Source organism: Borostomias antarcticus (assembly GCF_949987555.1).
Source record: "Borostomias antarcticus genome assembly, chromosome: 20".
Lineage (NCBI taxonomy): Eukaryota > Metazoa > Chordata > Actinopteri > Stomiiformes > Stomiidae > Borostomias > Borostomias antarcticus.
The window spans coordinates 4,917,453-4,930,009 of NC_140253.1; the positions used below are offsets into that span (position 1 = coordinate 4,917,453).

At 53.0% G+C, this 12,557-nt stretch overlaps 1 protein-coding gene across 1 annotated transcript in view; it reads right to left on the reverse strand.

The window, feature by feature from the left end:
* Positions 1-12,271, reverse strand: part of pcdh7a (protocadherin 7a) — a gene marked incomplete at both ends in the record, with an annotated part of 30,016 nt that extends 17,745 nt beyond the window's left edge. The window contains 3 exons of the mRNA XM_084454480.1: positions 3,775-4,524; positions 9,051-10,266; positions 10,833-12,271. Coding sequence (XP_084310606.1) covers positions 3,775-4,524; positions 9,051-10,266; positions 10,833-12,271 — 3,405 coding nt within the window. The remainder of the gene's footprint in view (positions 1-3,774; positions 4,525-9,050; positions 10,267-10,832) is intronic.
* Positions 12,272-12,557: the final 286 nt, after the last annotated feature.

Here is a 12,557-nt window from a genome sequence, read left to right on the forward strand (position 1 = left end):
AGGGGGAGAGAGAAAGAGTTAGAGGTGCAGCTACTGTAGTGAGAGAGAGAGAGTTGGAGGTGCAGCTAGTGAGAAAGAGAGTGAGAGAGAGAGGAGAGAGATGGAGAAAGAGTTAGAGGTGCAGCTAGTGAGAGAGCAAGACTATGTTTGAGGGGGAGAGAGAGAGAGAGGAGGGAGAGCTAGAGGTCATTTTCTGCATATTGGCAGCAGCTGTATGATCAGTAGTGTATGAGTGGTGATGCCAGAGGGTTTCCTGATGACCCACATCTCCCAGCGCCCCCCTCTCTGGCCGACACACAAACTAGCCCATCTCTCTCTCTCTCTCTCTCTCTCTTCCTCCCACCCTTCCTCCCACCCACTCTCTCTCATTCTCTTCCCATCTCTTTCTCTGCCTCTCTCTCATTCTCTGCCTCTCTCGTTGCCCCACTAAATAGGTCTCCGCTCTCTACCTCTTTATCCCCTCCTCTCTCTCCATCTCTTTCCCTCTCTACCCACTCTCTCCATCGCCCTCTTAATCTCTCTACCGCTCTCTCTCTCTCCCTCACTGTCCATTCATCCTCCATCCATCTCCCTCTCTCCGTGCCTCCATCATTTGATAGGGGATCTGTGCTATTATGTACTGGCTTTGGACAGTATACTTTCTGATCTCCCAATGACCCAATAAAGTGGCTTTGAAATTTAAAGTTCACCCTTTATCTTTTTCTGGCCTAACTCTCTCTCGCTCTCACTCCCCCTCCCTCTCTCTCTGTCTTTCACTCTCTCTCTCTCTCTCCCTGGCTCTCTCTCCTCTCTCTCTCTCTCTCTCTCTCTCTCTCAATTTTCAATTCAAATCAAGAATCTTAATTGGCAGGAAATACTCAGTACGTAAATATTGCCAAAGCATAATACTTAATAATAACATAAGAAACAAGCAAAACAAGAGATGGCAACATTGTACTCATTATATAAATATATATATACGAAATGCTGTAATTCATGGTAATAATAATAATCATAACGTGTATATGTATATTTGTTTGTGTGTGTGTCTCTCTCTCTCTCTCACTCACACACACACACACACACACACACACACACACACACACACGTACACACTCACACGCGCCCTCCATACATGATCTCCTACAGAAGCACGTCTAGTACAGTCCTGTAAGCGCTGTCTATATCACTTTGAGTCTACCACGCTCAACCACCCCCTCTCACACTCTCATTCCAAATGCATATGCATAAATATACGGTCCCTCAAGCACACTCGCTCACTCACACACACCCACACACACACACCTATGCCAATCCTCTAACTCTGATACTCTTAACAAACTCTGTAACACACACACACACAAACACAGACACACACCATGGAATCCTGGCACTTGAAGTTATGGTAGTTCATGCTCTATAGCTGCAGAGTAGTTAATTACCCCATGTGTAATCAATAATTCATTACGCTGTCACTGTGCGAGTGTGTGCGCGTGCGCTCACCAGCACCAAATTCACCCTGTAAGCATTTTCTTTCCCTGAGAACGGCAGATTAAGGGGATTGACTCCATAATGGATTAACCTCTGGTGTGTGTGTGTGTCTGTGTGTGTGTGTGTGTGTGTGTGTGTATGTATGTGTTCAACAGCCCCACGTATATGAATTGATTAGCTTAAGAAGCTCGTCTTCCTTCCCTTTTAATGATCACCTCAGCAGTTCTTTTTAGCGCAAGGATAACTAAATGAGGAAACTGTCTATCAGGGGAACGGGACCGCCCCTTTAAGAGGGCTTAGCTGCCACTCAAACACCACTACACGGGATACCCCCCATGGCCCAGGGGGACCCTGCTGTGTCAGACGCTGTGTGTGTGTGTGTGGGGGGGGGGGGGGGGGGGGGAGGTAAGTGTGTGTGTCAGCACGCCTGTATATGTGTGTGTCAGCACTAAGCTTTTAAACGTTTCCGAGCGACACGAGCCAACGAACGATTCGTTATCCGTTGAGGCTGGCTCTGATGTTTTGACTTTGTCAGTGGAATCCGGATGAAACGATAAACAAGATAAAATGATCAATTATCCGGAGGGGGAATCAGTCCTCCTACACACTCTATATCCATCACTCTATGGATCTCTGCGGGGAGCTCGCGCACACACACACTCAGAGACACTCCCTCACACAAACACACAATCTTACAGACAAACACATAAATACACACACACACAAACACACAACCTCACACACAAACACACAAGCTCAAACACACACTGTGGTGTGTGCTGCTACAGCGCAGCCTGACTCATGAGCCCAGCAGTGAGCCTCGCTAAATGGAGGCTGCTGTTCGTCATGAAGCCAACGCTCGCTGACAGCGGGAGACCGTCACAGGCACCGTCACAGGCTTAGTGTGCGCACTCTCACACACACACACACACACACACACACACACACACACACACACACACACACACACACACACACACACACACACACGTATGTGCTCTGACATTATTTTGACACATTTTCCACAGATAAAGTTGTCTTCAGACATCACCAAAGGTGTATGTGCTTTACAATTACAGGGAGGGGAAGAAAAGAGAGAGAAGAGTGAGAGAGAGGGAGGTTTAGAGGACTTCAAGGAAGGATCTGAAGAAAGAGACATAGAACAGAAGGAAGAAAGAAAGAAAGAAAGAAAGAAAGAAAGAAAGAAAGAAAGAAAGAAAGAAAGAAAGAAAGAAAGAAAGAAAGAAAGAAAGAAACAAAGAAACAAAGAAAGAAAGAAAGAAAGGAGAGGCGATAATCCAAAACACAAAGGGAGCCATGGACAAATTACCAAGAATCCAGTGACTAAACTAGCTAGGGATGTCACTCACGATACCAAACATTTTGTAGTCAAAAACAATACCGGTGAAATTCCATGATTCTCGATATCTAATTCGATATACGGTAAAAATTTAAATAATAGTATAGGTATATAATATAGGTAGCCTAGCTCACTGACTATTATAAGCTTAGCAATCTATATCTGCATATGTTTTGGGTTGGCTGGCTTGTTCTATCTAGCTGACTAGCTGGCTAGCTAGCAATTAGCAAGTCGGCCTGCAGCTTGTGTGACAAACATAGTAATATTTGTCACACAAATGTTAGCTACCATAAACGGTAGACTACATACGATGCATTCAAAATGTTTATTGCAAACTTGGCAAAGAATGCATCTAAGAAACCGACTGGTTATAGAACAAGCTGGCTAGCTAACTTTAGCTAGCAACTGACCTCAACAAGATGTGGTGGTTATGGTTAGCGCTAGCTAAGCTAGCTAATTTCAAGTTTTTGATTGATTTTGGTAGGCTACAATCAACCCTCTAGTTTATAGTGGTGCAAAATAGATTCATAAAATCGAATTGGAAATAGGAAATGGAAGTAATTTTCAAGAGACTGTGGATGTAGAATGTCTATGTGAAAGTGAAAGTTGATCTCGTTAACATTACTAGACTAGCAGCTGCATACAAGCCCATTCTGACACAAATCGTTTGTGTTGTTTTCTGTCTACTCAATCCAAGAACTAATGTTAGCTAGCGTTATGCTAATGGTACACTAGTAGGAGTATTCGCCCAACAGGGCCGGAAGAATTGCATCCCCAGTACCTACGGTATTACGGTACTGTAGAATAAACGAGTACCGTCACATTTCATTCAGAATTCAGAATTTTGGCATCGACTTGGTACCGAAGTATCAGTTCTTGTGACGCCCCTAGACTAAACTATCCAACAACAACAACGACGATGAACGCAGGCTCCCCCTCCTGACCTGTTTGCTGTACTTGTTGGCGGCCTGGCAGCTGTAGTCGGAGCACTGGTCGGAGCCCAGGGACATGGCGTCGGCGTTCCCGCTGCCCCCGCTGCTGCTGCTGCTGCCCCCGGAGCCCACGAAGGTGTTGGAGGGGGGCAGCTCCTGCACGGCCTGGTGCTTCTTGCCCTCGGCGGGCGGCGAGTGGGGCTGCAGGTGGACTGCGGGCAGCGGCGAGCTGGACTTGTAGTGGCGGGCCAGGTCCGGGCTGGACTGGTGGCGCTGGCCGCCGCCCATGCGCGGGCTGCCGGGGTCGCCGTCCACGGCGCAGTACCTCGCCGCCAGGCGCCCGCCCGCGCCGGGGTCGTCGTCGTCCTCCTCCTCCTCCTCCCCGTGGTGCCGCAGCCCGTTGACCGTCACAACGCCGCTGTAGAGCGGATGCTCCAACCTCCCGGCGGTGGCGGCAGCGGCGCGCTTGTCCCGGCGGGGCTTCCTTCCGCGGTCGGTGCCCCGGTCGGCGCCGGGCTGGTGGAGCGGGGGCTGCGGACTGAAGAAGTCCTCCTCCGGCTCCTTCTTCCCCGCCTCGTAGCCGTTCTTGCCCTGGGCGCCGCACTGGCGCGCCGTCACCACCAGCAGGATGACCAGGATGACGGCGGCGGCGCCCGCCAGCACCCCGATGGCCACGCTGAGGCGCTGTTTCCCCAGGGCGCGCTCGCCGTCCGGGTCCCCGGCGATGTCCAGGGACAGGGGGGCCGCCAGGCTACGAGCCACCTGGGGGGGAGGGGTGAGAGTGGGGGAGGGAGGGGGGGGGGGGGGGGGGGCGTTAAACGAGACACGGAAAGAGAGTTAATGTTTGGCAGCCAACCAGGACATTGTACTGGATGGATACAACAAGGTCATGATTATCATCATCATCATCACCATCACAGCCAGCAGTAGCATTTGTAAAAAAAAAAAGAGAATGATGCAGATGTGCTACTTTAATCAAGAATCAAGCAGACGAGAGAGTTGCTGTTATTGGCAAACCAGACGACACCTCATCCCGGGTTGGTTGCAATCAACTGGGTTCATGAGAGGTTAACACAAGTACATACCTGTGTTCAGTACCATTTGGACAATGACGTATTGGCACAAGATGATTGGGAGTGGAAAGGGGTGGTATGAGAGTTAATGCTCTAGAATCAGGCTCTGGTTCGACTTTCACCTGGTTCTGGGCCTAAGTCAACAGTGGAAAGTGCTGATGCTTCATTTAGACAGTTCACCCAAACAGTAAACACGTCCTCTAATCTGAGGATGGCTGTACTCCAAGATCTCTTTGTAGCAAAACAGAAAGGTACTTGTGTGTTATATTTATGAATACATATCTATTGCGTGGATGCACAGCAATAACTATCCTTTATAAGGCCTTCACTGTATAAAACAGCTGGAGTTAATTTAACAAACTATTAAGAAATGGTTTGTTAACAGTTATAAATGGTCAGTGAATGAATGAGGTTGATGTGGGAATCAAACCCACAACTCAGTGGTGTCTGACAACTGAACTTGAACATTTACTAGAGGCACATTTCCTATCAGTGCATCACTGTACTGGAGGTCTGGCTTTGATTTCAACCTTATTCAGTGGTTCTGTGTCCAGTATATTAGTAATGAATCTGACTGAACGGATGTAGGTTTTGGGGATAAGCCTCGTCATTGGTTTATCACTGCCCAATCAGTGGCAACGATGTGGTCGGCCAATCAGTGGTGATGGGAGATTCTCCCAGACTACGTAAAACTACAACAACCTACCACCTGCTCTGCCGGAAACAAATGTAGGCTAAATAATAATAATAAATAACACATTTGTAATACATCCAATTAACAGTTAAACAGCGTTTTTTCCCTCTATCCCTGAATGGTAATGAGTCCTGTCAGACCTTTCTCCAGCGCTGGCACAGCGCAAACGAAGTGTGAAGATACTGTCGGTCTGGCAATACTAGACTAATTAGTAATCAATAGACTTTACTGATCATTCACAGTTGCTTACGAGTGTTAGTCGTTATTCAATCATCAAAGCGGTTGCTTTATGAAGTACTTGTAAAGGGATAGTTATTATGGAGTGTTACCGGAGCCAGAGGGAGATTTTAATGGTCCACAAACAAACACAGCTATTGTGTGAAGTTTGTCGACCGTGGTGAGAACAGGCCTCACAGAGAGAGAGAGCACGCACGAGAGAGAGAGAGATAGGGAGAGAGAGAGAGAGAGAGAAAGAGAGAGAGAAAGAGAGAGAGAGAGATAGATAGGGAGAGAGAGAGAGAGAGAGAGAGAGAAAGAGAGAGAAAGAGAGAGAGAGAGATAGGGAGAGAGAGAGAAAGAGAGAGAGAGAGAGAGAGAGAAAGAGAGAGAGAGAGAGAGAGAGAGAGAGAGAGAGACCGCGGCGTGATGCGGTCGTGTTAGCCGCTCAGCGCGCACACCCACCAACAAAGTCGTGTCTTTATAAACGACCTCTCTGGACGTCTACAATCATGTGTTTATTGCCGCCCATCAGGACTGACGAGGGACTAATTGGAGCCACATGCGTCACTAATCAGTGTGTTCAACGGTCCAGTCGACAAGGAATGACATCAATTTTCAATGGCAGATCGGCCAAAAAAAAAGGAAATAAAAACACGACGAGATGATTTAAAACACACCGCACGCGTCGAGATTCTTTCCAATTATCAACTCAGACATTCCCAATGACATCCGTAAGTGGAATAACAGCGCGGGATGGCGCGTTAAGGATTTCTATGCCCACAGGGGGTGCAGGCGCCACCAGACGTGGACCTCGCCGTTAGGGGGGCGAACGTAATGAGCGAGCGGGTTGGGCCGCACGCAGCAGACACGGGGCTGTCATTACCAGTTAGACAGAGCCTCACAGCAGGGGTCCGCTGGGGGCCAGGTAGGGGGCGGGGGACTAGAGAGGGATCATGCATCAGCATACTTCCAATCAATAGGCAGCAGCAGCAGCTACGGGGAAGAGCCTTTATGTGCACTCACGCTCATGCTCACGGTCACACACACGCGCGTGCGTGCGCACATACAGTACGCACGCACACGCACATTCAAATACACGCACGTCGATGCCGTCCCCTCTCTCTCTCTCACAGACACACCCACATACACACACACACACGCATACTGTACACGCAAACAGACACACACACAGACAGTGGTGGAGCAGTGTGTCCCTTGTCTCCTTAAGACGGCTCATTCTAGAGCACTTTCAGAGTCCCTAAGACACTTCTATTAAGCTGTCAAGGCTGGGAACTTTAAATCATACCATCATTCGCATGCTTAGAAATGGTAATGGTATCCTATACTACCGAGAATGTGTGTGTGCGTGTGCGCATCTTCGTGTGTGTGTGTGTGAGAGAGAGAGAGAGAGAACGAGAGAACGAGAGAGAAAAGAGATACAGACAAGACATTGAGATTGAGAGACAGCGACAGAGAGAGAGAGAGAGAGAGGGAGGGTCAGAGATAGAGAGAGAAAGAGAGAGAGGGAGATTTTCTGAATCCTCTTATGGTCCATCCTGTTAACCCTCCACTAAAGAATGGCTTACTGTATCTGCATGACTGTAACCCCTGCTGGCAGTATTACAAAACCACTTATTGCTATCCACAATTATTATCCGCCATAATACTCGCGGTATATTGCATGTCACTACGACTCCCCCAGCTAAGAACCGGCTCAGTTTATATTCTGTTACTGTTTTGACAGGGTTCTATTCTCTCTAGGTTCCATCCTGTTGTTTTCTTGCGTTCTATCCCTCAGACTGGGTCCATTGTTGTGCTTTTTTGCCTGCAGTGTTCTGTCCCATTCTTATTCTGCTGAGCAGCTCTTTGGCCCAGGGAGGGAGACAGTGAGTGTGTGTGTGTGTGGTGTGCGTGTGTGTGTGACTCTCAATGCGTTTAATTTATGTGTTCATGTATGCGTCTGTGTGCGTGGGTGTGTGGGTGTGTGGGTGCATGTGTTTGCATGTGTGTGCGTGTGTGTGTGTGTGTGTGTGTGCGCGGGTGTGTCTGTTTACACATTGCTCAACAGATGTGAGCAACCTCAATCCACCAATTTTGACGCATCTCAACTCCCCCATGGATTCTTCCACTCTGCTACACACACACACACACACACACACACACACACAGCAGCCTGTCTCTACACACTCTGCTGCTTTCACTGATACTGATTCTACGGCTGAGGCCCGGAGTTTGTCCCTAGCAGTGCTGCCTGAATAAGGAACAGATATGGCTGCTAGTTGAAGCCCATGCTGACTGTATGTGCTTTGACTATGGTACCGTAGGACGGTTATCCTTTAATATCCTTTAATAGTTTTCATATACAGTAGTTCATTATGAAGCTGGTCTATGGCGTGGAGCTTCCTGGCCCTAACCCAGAGAAAATCACAAATATATCCTGGCCTGGCTGTGTTGCATCTATTTCCAACTAAAGCGCTTACCTAAAACTTCTATCCGTAGATAATTAGTTACTATAGGCAACACCTTCCTTTAAACACAAACTGGAGGTTTTCCTGGTCGTGCGGAAAACATCTGTCCAGGACTCACGCTGCGGCGTTCTGGCAAACTAGACGACTCGCATTTCAAACTGTCTGGATGAGACGCTGGGCGATTTCCTGCAGCGCTACCTGCTGCCGCTTCATTCGCTAATTACCTCTGGCAAGCCTCCAGTTTCACTGGCTTCATTAGGAGATGAAGGAATGTTCGCGTTCAATGACTTCAACTCGATTGCTCTGTGAACGCCCGGTCGACTAAAGCGTCCGTTCTCTAATGCGTGAAAGCTTCAACGGGCCTTTAAGTGTTAAAACGCCATTGTTACGCCCGGCGGTCCGGACATACGACCCGTACCGTATGAGGCTCAACCCTCCATTGCTCTGGAATAAGGTGTTTCATTCTGCTCCCCCTCTCCCTCTCTCTTTCTTTCCCTCTCTCTCCCCCTCACTCTCTCTCTCTCTCTCCCTCTCTCTCCCCCTCACTCTCTCTCTCTTTCTCCCCTCTCTCTCTGCTCTCCATTGTTGAAAGCCCTACATCTCGCTACAGGTGGTTCCATTCAAGCCTGTTCTGAGCCGACTTCATTGTTCTTGGGGTTTCTAGTGGGAACTGAACCCCCAACCTCCGTTATCGCAGTCACCATGCCAACCAACCAGCCGATTCGGCCGACGATAACCATTTCTGGAATCTCATTGTGCGCGTTTACACGGGGACAGGTGGATCATGCACTGCCTCCATTCAACAGTGACCATTATTGCGCGCGCGCTTGTTACCTGAGTGTCCACCAGCGTGGCGTTGACCAGGCTCTCGTTGATGAAGACGTGGACCAGGGCGGTGGCGCACAGCGAGGGCACGCCGCTGTCGTTGACCCGTACGACCAGCCGGTGGAGCCCCCGGTGGCGCCTCTCCAGCGGTTCCGCCAGCGTGATCACGCCACTGGCGTGGCCGATCTCGAACAGCCGGAAGGGGTTGCCGCCCACCAGCGTGTAGCGCAGCTCGGCGTTGGGCCCGGCGTCCAGGTCGGACGCCGCCACGGTGCGCACGACGGTGCGGGCGCCGCTGGCCGGCGGGAGGAGCGTGTATGACTCGTTGGCGGGCGCGGTGACAGCCGGCGCGTTGTCGTTCTCGTCGGTGACGAACAGCGAGATGGTGGCGGTGGCCGAGCGGGGAGGCTGGCCGCCGTCCACGGCGCGCACGCGGAAGGTGTAGGCGGAGCGGCGCTCGCGGTCGAAGGAGGCGGAGGAGAAGATGGTCCCGGTGTTGTTCTCGATGGAGAACGCCTCCTGTCGCTCTCCCCCGCCGCCGCCGCCCGCCTCCGCCCCCTCCTCTCCTGCTCCCTCATTCCTCCCTCCTCCTCCTTCGCCGCCCTCCTCCGCCCCCTCCTCGTCCATCTCCACGAACAGGCTCAGCTCGGCGTTCTCGCCCTCGTCGGCGTCGGTGACCGTCACCATGCCGACGGGGCTGTTGGCCAGCAGGTTCTCCTTGACGTAGAACATGAAGACCTCCTGGACGAACTTGGGCGCGTTGTCGTTGCGGTCCGTCACCTGGACGACCACGGTGGCGGAGCCCTGCAGGGAGGGGGCACCCTTGTCCCTGGCGATGACGCGGAACTCGTACCGCTCGCGCAGCTCCCGGTCCAGGACGCCGGTGGTGCGGATGTCGCCGTTGTCGGCGTCGATGTAGAAGGCGCCGTTCGCCGACGGGTCCAGGGAGTAGGCGATGTCGGCGTTCCTGCCGCTGTCGGCGTCCGTGGCGACCACGGTCACCACCCGCTCGCCCGCCGAGTTGTTCTCAGCGAAGTGGACCTCCACCACGCTCTGGGCGAAGGTGGGGGCGTGGTCGTTGATGTCCACCACCCGCACCATGAGGGAGCTGTTGCTGGTGAGGCTGGGACTTCCTGAGTCCACGGCCACGATGGTGACGCTGTACTCCTTGGTGGTCTCGTAGTCCAGCAGAGCAGATGTGTGCAGGAAGTACTTTTTCTTGTTCCTGTTTATATAGGAGCGTTGAAGGAGTCAGTGAATGAGTGAATGAATGAGTGAATGAATGAATGAATGAATGAATGAATGAATTGATTTCTGTGTGTGTAAACTAAATCTGCTTAGCAATTTGCTTTGAAACAGCTAGAATAGTACTAGACATAATTTATTTATTTACATTAGCTTGTAACTAAATCTTTATGAAGGCTATTATGGAGTGCTGTGATGGTACTTGGTATATATATATATTTACACAAGCATAACCAGGCTATAATCTGACAGCGAGGTTGAAACATGCGCAGTCTAGTGGCCAACTTGTGCACTGCAGGTGTATATCCTGTCAATTCCAACGCGATGCGCAGCGTCAGCCAAGCGTACCGTACCTCATTTTCTCAGTGCGCTGTCGCGTTTCAGGCACCAATAGGAGCCGCACGTTTACCTGGGAGTGTTACGTTGTTGTGCTACGCTGTAGGAGCGTCAGCACCAGCGGCTAGGCCAGAAGGGGTTAGGGAGGGGAGTTGGGGGGGGTGGTGGGGGGGCGTGTGTGTGGTACCGCGGCCGAGGGGGCGCCCTTACCTGTCGAAGGCCTCGTCGGCGGGCAGCGGCGGCAGCGCCGTTTCCCCGGCGGGCTTCAGCGTGAACGGCACGTCGCCCACCACCGTGCAGGTCACCGCCCCGTTCTCGCCCTGGTCGCGGTCCGACACCTGCACCAGCGCCACCGGCGTGTCCACCAGGACGTTCTCCGGGACCATGGCCGCGCCGTCGCGCACGGGGATCTTGCCGATCTTCCGGATCTCCACCGACGGCACGTTGTCATTCTCGTCGCGCACCGCCAGCACCACGGCGGTACGGTCGGAGCGCGGCGGCTGTCCGCGGTCGCGGGCCGTGATGGTGAAGCGCAGCTGGGCCACCTCCTCCCGGTCGATCCGGTGCAGGACGCTCAGCCAGCCGGACACCTCGTCCAGGCGCAGGAGCCGCCGCACCGATTCGGTGGCGGCGCCGAACACGTACTCCACCTGGCCGTTGACGCCCACGTCGCGGTCCGAGGCGCGCACCTGCAGGACGGGCGTGCCGGGCGGTGCGTTCTCCGCCATCTCCGCCTCGTACACGGCGCGCTCGAAGCGCGGGCTGTTGTCGTTGACGTCGGTGATGGCGACGCGGAGCAGCGCCTGGGAGGAGCGCGGAGGGGTTCCGCCGTCGCGCACGCGCAGCACCAGCTCGTACGAGTCGCGCTGCTCGCGGTCCAGCGGGCCCTTCACGATCAGCTGGGGCTGCTTCTCGCCGTCCGACGTGTCGGCGACCTGCAGCTCGAACACGCTGCTCCTGGCCCCGCCCCCTCCGTTATCCCCGGCTCCTCTCCTCCGATCCCCTCCTCCTCCTCCTGCTGCTCCTCCCCCTGCCGGCCCTCCAGCCACACGCCTGGCGGACGCCGCCACCGACCCGCCGCCGCCATCTTGGATCAGCTCGTACCGGTCGATACCGTTCCTCCCGAAGTCGCGGTCCGTCGCGGTGGGCAGCAGGTACAGCGTGCCGATTGGCCGGTTCTCCTCCACGGACAGCGTGAGCACGGGCGACGGGAAGGCGGGCGTGTTGTCGTTGACGTCGGTCACCACCACGCGGCCCTCGAACAGGTCCACCCAGCTCTGCAGCGGGCCGATGACGGACACCTCGAAGTCCAGGAAGCACTCGTTCTCGTCGAAGATCATCTGGCACTGCGGGAGCTTCTCGCGGTCGATGCGACGCTGGCTGGTGGTCAGCTCGCCCGTCACGTTGTCGATCTTGAAGAACTCCAGGCCGCTCTCCAGGGCGAAGGTCACGTCGCCGGCGCCGGCGCCCGCCGCCAGGCCCAGGTCGGCGGCCACGTTGCCGATCTTGACGTCGGCGGGGCCCTCCTCCGCCACCCGGTAGCGGAGGGCCGCGTCGGTCGCCCGGGGCTGAGTCAGCAGCAGCTGCAGCAGCAGAGCGGCGACGGCCACGAGGCCGGCGGAGGAGTGCACTGCACCAATCCTCCTCATGTCTCCTCTCTTTCTCTCCGTCTCTCTCTCTCCCTCTCTCTCTCTCTTCCCTGTCTGCCTCCCTCGCTCTCTCCAACTCTCTCACTTCTCTCCCTTACTCTTTCTTTGTCTTTCCTTGATCCCTTTCTCTTTGTGTGTGTGTGTGTGTGTGTGTGTAGAAGCGGCGTGTTCTCTCTCTCTCTCGCTCTCCCTCTCTCTCTCTCTGTCCCCCTCTCACTCTGCAGTTTCCACTGACTGGGGTCCTGGAGAGCTGTTCTGCAGTTCACTTCGGATGGAGGGCTTTTAT